The following is a 16,842-nucleotide window of genomic DNA, read 5'->3' on the forward strand; positions in this document are numbered from 1 at the left end:
TACACATACATGTGTATATTTTATACTTGTTATATCTATATCTATATCTATATCTCTATATATATATATTAGTAGTCAACATTCGAAGTGGATCAAGAAAGTTAAAGTCCTAAGACATGATTTTATTATGACAACTTTGATGAAAGCTTTCGATCCACTTCAAATGTTAACTAGTGTATATATAAATAATTTAAATATTATAAATGTACATGTGTATATACATATAAATACACGCAATACATGAACATACACAGAAAAGTTTATGTTGGATGACATTCCTTGAGAGCAACTGATTTAACAGCATTAATTTCTTAATTCATGGTTTCATAACAACGCTGGGGCACATATTAGTCAACTAATGCTTTTCCGTCTAACTGCTTGTACCCACGCCATGCAACGCCGTTTTGTTTACTCGGACACTTGGGATCCAAGGTGATTGTCCAAGCTGGAAAGCTGGAAAATCAAACATTTGACAGTCGGCGTACATGCTGGTAATCGGTGAGACTGTGGCAATTAACAACACAACAATAGTTCACCAAAAATTATTATTTATGCAGAATAAAGTAGACTAAAACTTCACGATCACAATCAAACACAGTGTTCACCGCAGCTCCGTTACCTAAATTCCCAACATGCATTGCGTTGCTGACGTCACGTTCCCAGACTCTATAGTAAAAGGTACTTACCTTTTGCAGTTTGCATGACCAGCTGCTGGTAAAAGTCCATATTCGCGTTTGTTTGTTCTCAATCTTTATTCCACAACCAAAACTCGCTCAAAATATGAATAGGGATTATGCGCAACAGGCTTCCGTTTTCTGCTAAACAGGTCTCGTTGCTTCCGGTTCACGCGTTTTGCATATGCCTCTTTAAATATGAACATGATTTACTCAAGATTCCTTCAAAGTAGACACTAAAAATGATCATAACCAATGTCCATCACATATGTGTATTGATATATAAAAGTTTTAAATTTTTATTCTTTTCACTAACATTTATATATAAATATCGAATGAAACGTCCACAATAAACAGCTGGCTTGTTTAACTGATTACCTTAAAAGTCCGTCGATATCGCCATTATTTATCACGGCTATTAACACGTTCTCCGACAAGCGGAAGCAATGAGACCTGTTTTCCGGGGTTGGTCAGGTGACGTTCGACATACCCTATTAAACAGTCAGACATAAAATAATCCATGTAAAAGCCGTTGCTAGAGGAACGACCAAAGCAGTCTGCAGCAGAAGCCGATCAGCATATTCGAATTTGACCGGGAAACGGCTCCCTGGGCCTACTAGTCATTGGCCAGAATAACGGCAGCGATAATCAAACGCATTGGCTGTCGCCGGCACCGTCATAGATTGCGACTTGCAGTGTTTCCGCCAGTAATGCGTGATTTAAATGAGAAACGCGCGTCAACTGAGCGATAGTGAATTCGCTATAGCTTTTTCAGCATTTAAGAACTTAAATTATGCACTGCTCCCCACACTAAATTATCATCCTACTGTATATTCTACCAGAGAAGACTGCAAACGTATCGTCATTTGGACTACTGTGGTATTGCTTTTTGACACGACTTCTGCAAATAAATTATACACTCACTCTTTATTGGTTAATTTGTTCTTTATAAAAATAAACCATTTTTAATGCAATACATTTTTATTGCATGGTTACATGATTTGTGGATTTTAAGACAGATTTTCTATTTTATACATATTCTACTTCTGTTTTATATAAAATTACAGAGTTTTAATGTAAAATACACCTAGAAAACTAATAAGAATTACTTTCAAATTACACCGTGTTCCAAATTATTATGCAAATGATATCTTTCTCCGATTTTCATAATTAGTTAATGCAAATGACAGTCAGTTTAATTTTTAAGTCATCAACCATTAGGGTATAATTTGAATTTTATTGAACAAACATAATGATAACAGTATTTCAAAAATAAAAAACTGAAAATGCACTGTTCCAAATTATTATGCACAACAGAGTTAAAACATTTTATACACTGTAAAAAATAACCTATAGAATCTACTCAATAAAATTGAGGTAACAATTTGCAATCAGTTTGATTGGGTAGATTCTATCCTATATATTTGAGTAAAAAATACCTACATTTAACAGCTACGACTAACTAAAAAAAAAGTAGGTAAAGTCTAAGTAATATTTTTGAATACTAATTAGCTATAAAGATTGAGTAATATTAACTCTATTTTAGTAGGCAACAGTTCATCTACTAAATTATTATTTATAATAATTAGCCAATATAAATAATTACACATTATTTATTCTGGAAAGGTTGAATTTACCTAAAAAAATGTTCAGACACAGGACATTGCATTTTACTTTTTATTAACCAAATAACAAACATTTCTTTTTTAAACAAATGAATTAATGCATGTTCAAAAGTATCCTCTTACAATCAATTTAAGTGAAATACAACTTTATATCACTGATGTTACATAAAACCTCTTAAACGCTTCCCATTAAAAAAAAAAAATCAATCAATGTCTTCATGCATGTCAGAATATGTGCTAAAAACAATCATCTTAAATGCTGTCCCACATTTTGTCATTTCAAACTATATAAAAACTGACTTGACGTCATTTGTTAAAACAATGGCTACAACACTTGAAAATGAGAGGCTGGGTCCTCCTGGATCATGCATCACCAACATCTTCATCATTTGATTTGTGTGTCCCTTAAGTTCATCCTCCTGTTAGAAAGAAAAACAAGAAGCATATAATTTATTTATTTTTAACATTTGTTTAAGCATATTAACATGTTCCAGTAAAATTGTTTTCTTTGTGATTCTACATTGCTAGCATGATGCCATTCTAATGTTTTGTTAAGGTGTCTTTTTTATAAAAGTGGGCCATGATATGCTCCAATTCAAAAAACTGGATTAATCCCCCAAAATTGTCAAGGATGTCAAGGATAATTAATTCTCACATGTATTTCGTAAAGAAAATTTAACTCCCCCTCATGTTGTTTTGCAAATTATAATACTTTTGTTAATCTTCAAAACACAAATGGCAATAGTTACATATTTCTATATATAATATTTCTATATTATTATATTTACATATAATAAAATCTGAGAGATTTCTGTCCCTCCACTGAAATTCTATTCACCCATAACTGAGACTTTAAAAAGTTCATAAAGAGATTGTAAAATAAATCTATGTGAGTTGAGTGTTTAATCCAAGTCTCATAAAGAGGTTTGATGAATTTATATGATGAACTTCATATATTGATCTAATTATAGGCTGTTTTCGTAAATGGAAGCTCAAACTTGCTTGCCTGACGAGTGAGAACCAATGAGGTTTGTTCTCATGCATTAAGCAAGTAGGGCTGAGCTTATGTTTATGTTGGCTGATGAATGTAAATGTATAATTAAAAGCCTAAATTAAATCTGTGCATCACTTAAAACGATTGTGCCTCTTCAGAAGACTTGGATTAAACTGCTCAAAGTATTTCTTTTTAATGATCTTTTCATGAACTTCTTAAAGCATGAAGAGATTTGGATGAGTAGACTTTCATAAGATGGACAGAAATCAGTCAGTATTCATTCAAAAATATATATTCATTTGTGTATTAAAGACTAACTAAAATATTATGGGTTTGGAACAACATGACATCATGTAAATTTTCACTTTTGGGTGAATTATCCCTAAAATGTACTGCCTAACAAAATAAACATATAGTGAGTGTTTTAAAGTGGACTGGTTGATCAGCTGAATCACAGTAATTCATATTAGAAATAAAACAATGGCATCTGGGCAACATTTTGTGTATCTGTCTGATCAATAACATACCTGACGATCTTGAAAGAGCTCTTCTTGGTCTTCCCCAGGATACTCAATGAGGCAACATACACTGTCCTTTTCCCATAAAACTCCGGAACTATACAGAGATGGAATTTAGTTGTTAGAATTTAGTTTTCAAAAAGTTCATATTGCAATGTATCTGCAACCTCAAGATCACTCAAACACATAACTCAAAGTGAATTGACAAACTATATAAAACTCAAGATAACATAAGATGAACATAAGATCACATAAGGAATATAAAATGCATTAAGCCTACATAATTCTATCTTTTGTTTTTGTCGGTTTCACAACAGCACACGCTTACCGCACATTCATGCTAACCATTAGCTTGGGGACTTAACATTACCTGTAACGTGAGCTATAATACCAAGTGTACATTACACATTATTCACTGAGAGACAGTATAGTTAGTGTACAGTACGGTTTTGTGGAGATATGGATTCATATCTAAGTTTACAACTTAGCATCACGAATGAAGCACATCACACGCAGACATACGACAACGCAAATATACTCACAAACGCATATTTTCGCACTCTCTCTCTCACTCGCTCAACCACACGCGCGATGCAGATTCGTTAAAGCAGTTTGCTCATTTTAGCCATATACATAAAACGAATGACAGGTAATATATTTGAATCACAAATATATGTTTTTACTCACATTTACCGGTGCCATTTTTGGACAATGTTCTCAGTTTTCAAAGCTAGTTTGACCAACCACAAATTCTTAACAGTCAATCTTTCATGACTGCTGTGGCGCCGACAATAACACAGAATCGTGCCAGTACAAAATATTTCTGTTGCTCTTAACTTCAAACAAACATTTTAACATTTGTATTCATGATGATATCAGAATGTTTTAAATAAAACGTACCTGTATTTCGAAACATCACTGTCCCTCCATTGGCACAGAAGACGAGTATCCCGTGATTCCCTCCTGAACGTTGACGCATGCGCACTTTGTGGTGCTGAAGCACCAGTAATATATACCGAATATTTTTCGGTATATATTACTTAATTCTTTCGTGTTGCATTTATTACTGTAAACTAATAGGTAGTGAGGGTAGAATTTACCCATTATTATATATTTTACTTGCTGACTAATATACTTAAGTAAAATCTAACAGTTTTTTATGGGTTGTATTTAATACCCCCCAGAGTAATTTTTTACAGTGTAGGTTGTAAAGAACTGAAAATTGACATTTTCTGAATTTGCAGCATTAGGTGGTCATATTTACTGAAATCAAAAGCTATTTCAATCAAAAACATCCTAACAGGGCAAGTACATAGGACCCCTTCTTTGATATCACTATCACAATTTTTGCATCCATTGAACTTGTGAGTTTTTGGAGAGTTTCTGATTGAATTTGTTTGCAGGATGCCAGAATAGCCTCCCAGAGCTGCTGTTTTTATGTGAACTGCCTCCCACCCTAATAGATCTTTTGCTTGAGGATGCTCCAAAGGTTCTTAATCTGGTTGAGGTCAGGGGAGGATGGTGGCCACACCATGAGCTTCTCATCTTTTATGCAGATAGCAGCCAATGGCACAGAGGTATTATTTGCAGCATGAGATGGTGCATTGTCATGCATGAAGATGATTTTGCTACAGAAGGCACAGTTCTTCTTATTGTACCATGAAAGAAAGTGGTCGGTCAAAAACTCTACATACTTTGCCGAGGTCATTTTCACACCTTCAGGGACCCTAAAGGGACCTACCAGCTCTCTCCCTATGATTCCAGCCCAAAACGTCACCTCCTTGTTAACGTCGCAGCCTTGTCGGGACATGTTCCATCCACTACTCCATCCATCTGGACCATCCAAAGATGCACGACACTCATCAGTAAACAAGACTGTTTAAAAATTAGTCTTCATGTATGTCTGGGCCCACTGCAACCATTTCTGCTTGTGAGCATTAGCTAGGAGTGGCCAAATAGTAGGTTTATGCTCAACTGCAAGCCTCTGGAGGATCCTACACCTTGATGTTCGTGGGACTCCAGAGGCACCAGCAGCTTCAAATACCTGTTTTCTACTTTGTAATGGCAATTTAGCAGCTGCTCTCTTAATCTGATGAATTTGTCTGGCAGAAACCTTCCTCATTCTGCCTTTTCCTGCACAAACCAGTCTGTGCTCTGAATCAGCCACAAATCTCTTCACAGTACAATGATCACACTTAAGTTTTTGTGGAATATCTAATGTTTTCTTACCTTGTCCAAGGCATTGTACTATTTGACGCTTCTCGGCAGCAGAGAGATCTTTTTTCTTTCCCATATTGCTTGAAACCTGTGGCCTGCTTAATAATGTGGAACATTCTTCTTAAGTAATTTTCCTTTAATTGGGCTCATTTGGCAAACTATTTATCACAGGTGTCTGAGATTCATTTCAGTGATCCAAAGAGCCATGAGACACAATACCATCCATGAGTTTAATTGAAAAACAATTTTTTTTATGTTTATGACACTTACTGTCACGATTTGAGCCTCCGTCAACCTGGGATCACTAACTCTTGCACTACACATCATGGACTTCAGCCCCCACAAGCCACTGCACCTATCACTGCTCACACCTGCAGCTCATTCACACACACACACACACACACACACACACACACACACACACACACCTGCAGTTCATCACACAGACTGTTTATAAGCCACTCACATACACAGTTTGTTCGCGAAGTCTTGTATTGCCCCGGCTACATTCTGAGCGTTTCTTTCCGTGTTTGATTTCCTGTGTTTTGATTCCTGGACTCCCTCTTGTGTGTGATTCTCGCTGCCTGCCCCGACCATTCTGCCTGTGTTTGACTACGATTTCTGCCTGCCCCTGTGTGTTTGCCTGTGTTTGACTACGATTTCTGCCTGCCCCTGTGTGTTTGCCTGTTCTAATAAAATGCTGCAAATGGATCCGCTCGTCTCAGACCGTCCTTGTTACACTAACATAAAGTTTGCATAATAATTTGGAACACAGTGCAAAATTGGCCGGAGAAGGAGGGGGGCCCCGAAGTAAAAAAGGTTGGGAACCCCTGCTCTCCCAGCCAGCAATGACATGTGGGGCCCAGCTGGGTTTACTAGGGGTTCCATGGGAACTGTGTGGGCATACGCCTTATTCAGCCCACCGCCATTTTGAATCGAAAACGAGGCCACTGTGGCGTATTGTTGTATACCGGGATGTAGATTATTTAGTCATAAAAATGTAGAGAAAATATCATTTCACTAATTTCCACAGGACAAAGAACTTCAGAAAATGTGTATTATTAAAGTTCGATGGGACATAGGACCTAACTTTCAGGTAACAATATTGCATTTATTTAAGAAAATGACTGTGGAAACTAGTCGGTTGGCTAATTGCTAATTTATAATGTGAGCATGTTTATCTTCCTTTAAATGTTTACGCAGAGCTAAAATGTTGTTTTACTACAACAACTAAACTAAATATCTCATTTTGTATAGATTACAAAGAACACAAGAGTGTGCTCAACATTTGACTCACAATTGTTTTTCAAAAACACTGACTGGAATTAGGAAGCTTAAGGAGGGTTCAGCTCTGTCTGTGTTTACCTGGACTCAAATACCTCACGAAAAGAAAACTTTGCGATCGTAAATGAAAAAGATATTATTTTTAAATGATGTTTTAAAGATTAACATGCTTAATAGTTTGTGTTAAGAGCCTGCAGTTAGACCGTAAGCCTCTTTCAGACAACATGTTAAGTCATACAAAAACAGTGGGTAGAAAGTTTTTTTTTTATGCAAAGCGATCAAAAGATAACATTTATTTATTAGTTTGCCGTGTAGTGTTTGAGGTCAACCCCTTTTAAAATTGCAAAATGATATTCAGATCATTATTTTTTGTTTCTGTTTTGCTTTAGACAAGGAAAGTGTCATGTTTATCGTAATTTCATAATAAAGGTCAGGAAGACGCTTATGACCTAGCTGCAGGCTCTTAACACAAACCATTAAGCATTTTATTCTATATAACATCGTTTGAAAAACTCTGTGGAAGCGTTTAAAGGAAGATAAACATGCTCACATTATAAATTAACAGTCTTTCCATAGTCATTTTCTTAAATAAATGCAATATTGTTACCTGAAAGTTAGGTTATATGTCCTGTCGATCAATCCACGTTTTCTGGAACTCTTTGTCCTGTGGAAAAATGTGAAATGACCTATTATTTTACGGTTATACGATCTACATCCCAGTACGCAACAATACGCCACAGTGGGCGCAGCTGGACTGCTATCCCTCACAGCCTCGTTTTCGATTCAAAATGGCAGCGGACTGAATAAGGCGTATGGGCTTTGGCTGGGTGAAATCAGCGGGTCCCATGTAGGTTTTGTAGTATGAGTCCCACATAGGAAGCCCATATGAGCTGATTACATGGGTCACATAAGGGACAGGCATCAAGACCCATATATGTGTTCCCAGATCAAACCCATGCCCACTTGACCCATAAATATGCCATTCAAGACCCATATATGTGTTCCCAGATCAAACCCATGCCCACTTGGCCCATAAATATGCCATGCAGGACCCATATATGCATTCCCGGATCAAACCCATGCCCACTTGGCCCATAAATATGCCATGCAGGACCCATATATGCATTCCCAGTTCAAACCCATGCCCACTTGGCCCATAAATATGCCATGCAGGACCCATATATGCATTCCTGGATCAAACCCATGCCCACTTGGCCCATAAATATGCCATTCAAGACCCATATATGCGTTCCCAGATCAAACCTATGCCCACTTGGCCCATAAATATGCCATTCAAGACCCATATATGCATTCCCAGATCAAACCTATGCCCACTTGGCCCATAAATATGCCATTCAAGACCCATATATGCTTTCCCAGATCAAACCCATGCCCACTTGGCTCATAAATATTCCATTCAAGACCCATATATGCATTCCAAGATCAAACCCATGCCCACTTGGCCCATAAATATGCCATTTAAGACCCATATATGCGTTCCCAGATCAAACCCATGCTCACTTGGCCTATAAAAATTCTATGCAGGACCCATATGTGCATTCCCAGTTCAAACCCATGCCCACTTGGCCCATAAATATGCCATGCAGGACCCATATGCATTCCCAGTTCAAACCCATGCCCACTTGGCCAATAAATATGCCATGCAGGACCCATATATGCATTCCCGGATCAAACCCATGCCCACTTGGCCCATAAATATGCCATGCAGGACCCATATATGCATTCCCAGTTCAAACCCATGCCCACTTGGCCCATAAATATGCCATGCAGGACCCATATATGCATTCTTAGATCAAACCCATGCCCACTTGGCTCACAAATATGCCATGCAGGACCCATATATGCATTTCCAGATCAAACCCATGCCCACTTGGCCCATAAATATGTCATGCGAGACCCATATATGTGTTCCCAGATCAAACCCATGCCCACTTGGCCCATGCCTGTCCTTTATGTGACCCATGTAATCAGCTCATATGGGCTTCCTATGTGGGACTCATACTACAAAACCTACATGGGACCCGCTGATTTCACCCAGCCAAAGCCCATGCCCACACAGTTCCCATGGAACCCCTAGTAAACCCAGCTGGGCCCCACATGTCATTGCTGGCTGGGTACATACGAATTATCATGAGATCACGTTGCATATAAACATGTTGGTGAGGGGTTTAGATGTTTTTCACTTTAAAATAATGGGCCAGATCACACTAGTAGTTCATGCGAACTTACAAGGTAACACTTGAGTTATTATTGAGGGGTTAAGATGTTTTTCACTTTAAAATAATGGGCCAGATCACAGTAGTAGTTCATGGGGACTGACAAGGTAACACTTGAGTTATTATTGAGGGGTTAAGATGTTTTTCACTTTAAAATAATGGGCCAGATCACAGTAGTAGTTCATGGGGACTGACAAGGTAACACTTGAGTTATTATTGAGGGGTTAAGATGGATTTTGCAAGTAATTTACAATAAACAGTTTTTATCATATTTTATATGACATACTGTACAGCCATGCATTTCTTTGAAGCACTATACTGATATTCTAACAGACATTGTAATGTGGAAAATGTTGTGTTTGTGCTTAACAAAATAAATGCAGTTAATGTCTTCATTACGGAAGCAAAATAACATATTTACTATCACACTAAAGAGAAGCCTGCCCCAGAATACTTAAAAAAAAAAAACAACAACATTGAGCTAAATGCAGCTCACAATAGTGAAAATAATCCAATCATGAGAATCCAATCATTGATGGCATTACATCCTAATTAAATAAATTATATGTTTGTTTGAAATGAACAGAGAACACATCCATTCATGTTTTGGTCAGAGTCACAATTTCAACCAGTACTTCAACCGGTGATGGTGGTGGTTTTCATAAATTAGTTTGCACAAAGAACCTAATTGTTGATTTTATAAATGTTACTGTTGTGATAATTAATTAGTTATTCTTTATGAATTTGTCACAGTTCACAAGTAGTTCTCAATGACAACTTTTTTTTCTTTTGTAATTATCAAATACCTAATAAGGGACTACCTTTGTCCAAAATTAGCAATTACCTACTGCTTAGTTAATCTTGATTTTCTATTAGTTAATAGTATTAAGTTAAGTGTTAATGTAGAACTACCTATTACTTCCTGCATACTTACTTGTTAACAATGGCCCATTATAAAGTGTTACCGAATAATGTTAAAATTAGTAAAACATTAAAGACAGCTACCTGGTTTCCACAGTTACGTAAAGCACATTTCAGGTCACTTCTTATTCCAGTGCTGTTCAACACAAACACAGTCTCACACCAGAGATCCACATCCAAGATCAAATCATCGCGCTAACTATGAGCTCGCTATTCCGGTTCTCCGAACGCACCTGTTGTTGATGTTTAGTATAGCTGGATGAAGTAATCTGAGATCACTGGGTGGCTTAAAAGGGGCTACGTATCGATAGTAGATACATTGATCGGCAACTCTTTGATTGGTCGGTGAACATGTCGAAGGAGACAAATTAAACTCGTAAGTTATATTATATTATATTATATTATATTATATTATATTATATTATATTATATTATATTATATTATATTATATTATATCATATTATATCATATTATATTATATTTGCTCTTACCTTTTTTTGGTTGCTGTTATAAACAAACAAACAGATTATTTCAAAGGGATATTATATTATATTATTTTAAAGGGAATTATACTATATTACAGGGAAGAGACTCACATTAGAGTCACAACAGGACCCACTAGAATGTAGGAACAAGTAAAAGTGAAATATAAGACTATTCTACAGAATGGTAATATTTATCACTTATATTGCTTTTAGTCTCTTGAAAAGAGAATCTGAAAAAAAATTAGTTTATTTGTTTATAACAGCAACCAAGAAAAGGGCAGAGCAAATAAAGATAGGCGGTGGTCCTGCACCCCATCACACCCCGGCAGAGGAGCTGGCCCTAGGGTTGAATGCCACTAGACCCATTGTTGAGGGCATCCCTGGGGGCAGCTCTTCCTCAGACCAGCAGCCAGGGTGCAGCAGCACCCTCATAACTGGTAAATGAGCTTATAATTCTATTTGTACAATGTAAAATATTTTGTTGTTGCCTTAATTAAAATGCTTTTTGTACTTTAACATTTATCTATTTATTTATTTATTTTTTGTGTGTGTAGTTTTGCATAACACTCCATGACTTTTAACTGTTCCCACTGCGTGACTGAAGTATGCACAGTTTGGATTATATATGTATATCAACTTATTTTTTTTTTATGTTTTCTCAACCATGAACCAAGTCTAACTGACATAACATTTTTATTTTTCCTCAATATCATAACTTAACTCTTTGAGTTCACTGGACTTCATTGCTTTGACAAGTAGTTTTTGATATCTATCTGGAATCACATTTTTTATGAAATCAACACAACAGCGAAATTGAAACTCTCAGCATTTTTTTAACATACATAGCATTCAAAAATCTTCACATATACACAGCTCACACAAACAAGTGTAAACTTCTCTATGCACAAACCGTATGCCCTCTATCCACCACATTTTAGTGCCAAAATAGTACAAATAACTCTCCTTGTCATTATCAGATATTTTCATTGCAGAAACAAGTGTACATGAAGAATTCACAATAAGCAGTGTTAAAAAATCTTCACATTAAACTATTAAAAAATGGTCAATTACCAATTGCAGAAACATGACAAGGAAAGAGGAAGCAGAACAAACAACAACAAAAACAGTCATTGAAAAAAAAAAAAGAATATCAACGTTCCACTCAAATAATGAGATCTAAAACAACAACGCTCTTAATGGGAGAAGTTCATTTTCAAAACAAATAATTACAGATTACTCTCTTCTCATCCAAGATGTTTGTGTCTTTCTTTCTTCAGTCGATAGGAAAACATTTCAGGAATTGTCTCCATTTAATGGATTTCAATGGTGCCCCAGTTTTGAACTTCCAAAAAGCAGTTTAAATGCAGCTCTAAATGCAGATCTTCTTTAGCATACGATCGGTCATTTTCAAAACAAACTGACAATTTATATATTTTCTTGTCCAAGTCTAAAATATGGTCTGTACAGTTAGGGTATGTAGAAAAGCTGCTATCCAATTTTCTTCCCCTTCCTCAAAATCGCCTAAATCGCTGCAGAAGTAATGAACCTTTACAAAGTGTACATTAAAAAGCCCTTTACAAAAAAAAAAAAAAAAAAACATACCCTAACTCTATTTACAATTCATGCAGACTTACATATTGTACTCTATATCTATATCTACTAAATATATAGTAGAAATATTTTATTTTCTATACAACTGCTTTGCAAAGATGTGTATTGTGAAAAGCGCTAAACAAATAAACTTAAATTGAACAAGCTTTTGAGGTTAAAAAGAATATAAATTGTTAATTTGTTTAGAAAATGATCAATTGGTTTACTAGATAAGATCCTTCTTCATTGGCTGGGATCATTTGGAGTCATTTGAAGCTGCATTTTGAAAGTTCAAACTTGGGGGCACTATTGACATCTATTATATGGGGATAATTTCTGAAATATTTTTATCAAGGAACATAATTTCTTAGTGACTGAAGAAAGAAAGACATGAACAAGTTGGATGACAAGAGGCTGAGTAAAATTTCTGCAAATTTTAGTTTTGGAAGATAACTTCTCCTTTAAACTTCAAACCAGTACAATGATTAGGAAAAAAAAAAAAAAAAAAACAGACCAGTACAAGAAGGAAAAAGATATTTAGTTTGTTTTATGTCTTATCGCAGTAACTTGCTCTTCAAGGATTGAATTCTTGGGGTGTAGAAGTCTGATCTGACTTCAATAAACAGGCGCTGCATTCATAAGTGAATCTTTTGGGTAGTCGAGGTTTAATGCGAACACCAGGCCCATCAGGTTCAGAAAAGCATTAGGTACATCACTAAGGTGACGCATTGCCAATTCTTCCTCAATCACCAGGGCACTGTCATTGTGGAAGAATGGGAGAGGTTCCATCATATTTTCCACAACCACTAGGAGTCCAATCGCCACACCCTTGATCCCATCCTCATCACGGTCACTGGACATTATAGAACATAAACAAAGCAAAGTACAATTACTCAAAATCAATTACACAAACATAGTCCCCAGACCCCTGCAAATTAAGATATCTAATGTTCAATTTCCGCTTGTTTTTCGTAAGGCTGTCTCTTGTTAGCATGATTAACATGCTGCTAGCATGTTTTAGCACATTGTTAGCATGATTAACATTTTGCTAGAATGTTTTAGTACATTTATAGCATGTTCTAGGGTAGTTTCTAGGTGTGGCTAGTGAATGTGCTGTCAGTTAATGAAGATTTGATGTATGAAGTAACCGCTCGAATAGACTTTGTCAGAAAGTGATAAGACTTTAGGTTTTAAAGACGTTGCCATCTTTGATATTACTTTGGTCACTGTTGCTATGTTTACTGGCAATCAATACGGGCTTGACTTCTGTTGCACGTTCAAACACACAGTATTCAAGAGGCTACTGTAAATTGCTGTATAAGATCGGGACATTTTGAGACACCTGTAAGTAAATGTGGTTGTCAGAAATGATAGATGTCTGTGCTTCTTGGGAAGCTATAAGTGAAAGTAAAAAGTGAAAGTCATGAAATTTGCCTAGTTTGGTAACCCATAATCGTGTTACGACCCATACCCCAATCTCTTATTGTAAAAGATTCAGCTTATAATTAACAAAATGGTTAAAAGAAAACCATAAATTACTGTAAAGCTTTTTTGTGTGAATTAGGAAGGAGTCGATGAACCCTCTCTCTGCAGTTAATTGGGTTCAAGGTCAGATATGCTGAAAGTAAGACATTTACTAGCCTCTGTGTTCTGTAGTCATCAAGTGTTTGAAAACCTCTCCAGACTAAAGTAATAACAAGCATTAACATTAACATTAAAATTTTTATGGCATATGTGCATATTTTATTTACATATTAACTTTATTGTATTAGGTTTGAATTTGGGTATATATTTAGAATGATCAAAGATATGTTTTTTTTGCAAAGTTCTAATTTGTATGTGTTGTTAAAATTGTTGATTCTTTCTTTGAACCTTTTATCTCATGCTTTTCACAGATATGGGGTTAGCTTAAATGGTGTTGATATTTTGTTGTTTTTTAACAAACTAATATAAGGTCTCCTTACAATGAAATGTTTTTCAGTTCATTTCAGTTGCATAGTCTCTTTGTCTCTTTTGTGGTTTGAGTTACTTTATTTCTCTCCTAAACGATTGACTAGAGAATAGAATAGAATAGAATAGAATAGAATAGAATAGAATAGAATAGAATAGAATAGAACAAATTGGTATTCCACTTGACATTCTGTCCGCCTTACTTCTGAAATGATGGATACACCCTTGTTATCACACACACCCAGAATACACAGAGATTATTGTTGATACAGAAGCAAACTTCCTCATGTCTTCATTTGAATATTGTAAGCGACCGCCTTTTCTAATCGTTTTATTTTTCGCTTCTGAACAATGAAAAGCATATGCTGACTCTGAAAAAAGAGATACTATTCTGAAGTAAGTTTGTGAGATATAACAGTAACTTTAATACTGTATTATGTAAAATTTACTGTGCAATTTTACATATTTCTATTATAGTTATAGATTTTGTTTTAGTGTTGTATTTTTTAATGTCTTTCAGAGATAGATTTGACTGAATCAAGATGCTGCTGATCATTGAAGCTCTTCTTCTCATTTCAGCTGCTCTAGGACAGGTAAACTTGGTGTTCTAGTATGATTATTACAAATGTGAATACTGATGACTGATTATTAGGATTCCTGTTGCTGCAGGATCACAGAGATGCTGCTGTTCCGGGACAGATATATTCATTGGATATGGCTCTGAATTCTGTTGATGACCAATATATTGGCTGTACAGAGAATATGACGAACATAATTAAAACTGAAAAATTAGAATCAGAAAAAAATAACTCATCTGTATTTAATGAAGCCTGGCAAGAAGGAAAAAAAAAATCCACATCACCAGAAAATAACTTGACAGAGAGTCATTCAATTGCCATTTTTGTGTACACTGTCAATGATTCTAGAATATATTCCAATTTCAATAATGCTGTTTATAAGGGTAAACAAAACTACACAGAGAACAAATTTATGTGGTATTCACTTCACTTTCTCTTAACTACTGCTATACAGATTTTGAAAAAAACACAAGATAGATGCTGTTTGACTTATCGTGGAACACAATTTCAGTATAAGGAAAGCAGTGTTTTAAACCAAGAAGTTCGTTTTGGTTCATTTGCATCCTCCTCTTTTAATCGTATAGTAGCTGAAAGTTTTGGATCAAAAACTTGTTTTGAAATCTACACTTGTGAAGGTGCTGATGTGACAAAATATTCTAAGTATCCTTATCAAAAAGAGGTGCTGATTCCTCCATATGAGACTTTTAAAATCACTGCTGTCAAGAAAAAGCAGGATCAGAATGATCTCTGGTGTGAGACTGTGTTTGTGTTGAACAGCACTAGAAAGAAAAGTGACCTGAACTGTGGAACAGTGGTAACCGTGTTTAACAGTGGAAACCGTGTTGCTGGCTTTAATGCTGTACTAACTTTAGCAATATTTTGTGTTCAATTACTGAAGAGTAAACTTGTACTGTAGATGTTTCTTATTGTGAACTTGAAATTGTTTTGGCTTTGTACTTTTTATGTTTTCTTGATTTGAGTGAATCCACTTATGGTGTTTCATTACATTTCCATGTACAATTATATGGTCTGTTTTATAAACTTATATTGTATACTTACTTTGTGTCAAAAAGCCCTGTAACCAGATACTCTACGCTGTAACATGACCATATATCACAGTTTACCATGTGACCTGCTCTAATAAAAAACACATAATATAAACAAATTAATTACGTCAATGCACATCATTTATTAACTTCAAAAATGAAAAATAAACTCATTTAACAATTAGCACACAAGTGACACACTGTCAGACACTTACAGTACATCTTGAATTTATATTAAAAAACACAAACACAAGAAAGAGAAGGAAGGTCAAATACTGGAAACATCTTATATCTAGGAAGTGCTTTGGCTGCTTGTGTCAGTTGCAACAAATTGTTGCAAGTCATCTATATGACAGGATCTAACTGGAAATTTATCATCTCATCTTTGTTTTATAGAAAACAGTTTGAATGAGCACCCAGTGTTTCAGGAAACTGCGAACAAGCCAAACAGGAACTGGTTCTGTGTGATAAAATTCCATCATTTAACTGTCATCCAAACATTAAGCCAGGTGGTGTAGGAACTTCAAATCATGCTCATTGATTATTTTAAATCACTCTGCTGTATGTCAAAAAATACATGTTACACAAATTTAACACTTTATAATGTGAGAGGATGTGATTTTATATATATTCCTATACAGGAGTGATATATTTTGTATTAGTGAAGAACTGTTGTGTTTGTGTTGTGTCTTTCAGTGTCTGAGGGATTTTACTAAACCAAG

The 16,842-nt window shown here is 35.6% G+C and overlaps 2 protein-coding genes across 2 annotated transcripts in view; one reads left to right on the top strand and one right to left on the bottom strand.

Annotated features, from left to right (window-relative positions):
- Positions 1 to 16,842, bottom strand: part of LOC141332094 (cytochrome P450 2K1-like) — a 393,810-nt gene that overhangs the window by 145,566 nt on the left and 231,402 nt on the right. The window lies entirely within an intron of this gene.
- Positions 15,039 to 16,836, top strand: LOC141342190 (ecto-ADP-ribosyltransferase 5-like). Its single transcript, XM_073846594.1, has 4 exons — positions 15,039 to 15,089; positions 15,166 to 15,913; positions 15,991 to 16,068; positions 16,817 to 16,836. The coding sequence occupies exons 1-4, from the start codon at positions 15,039 to 15,041 to the stop codon at positions 16,834 to 16,836; spliced, it is 897 nt and encodes a 298-aa protein (XP_073702695.1).

Source organism: Garra rufa, chromosome 1, assembly GCF_049309525.1.
Source record: "Garra rufa chromosome 1, GarRuf1.0, whole genome shotgun sequence".
In the NCBI taxonomy this organism is placed as follows: Eukaryota; Metazoa; Chordata; class Actinopteri; order Cypriniformes; family Cyprinidae; genus Garra; species Garra rufa.

What these genes read in the sequence shown, in the direction of transcription:
- LOC141342190 (XM_073846594.1), top strand. Translation starts at nt 15,039, where the DNA reads ATGCTGCTGATCATTGAAGCTCTTCTTCTCATTTCAGCTGCTCTAGGA. An exon ending in CGTGTTTAACAGTGGAAACC is followed by an intron (nt 15,914 to 15,990) that starts GTGTTGCTGGCT and finishes CTTGTACTGTAG; the next exon opens with ATGTTTCTTATTGTGAACTT. An exon ending in TTTGAGTGAATCCACTTATG is followed by an intron (nt 16,069 to 16,816) that starts GTGTTTCATTAC and finishes TGTGTCTTTCAG; the next exon opens with TGTCTGAGGGATTTTACTAA.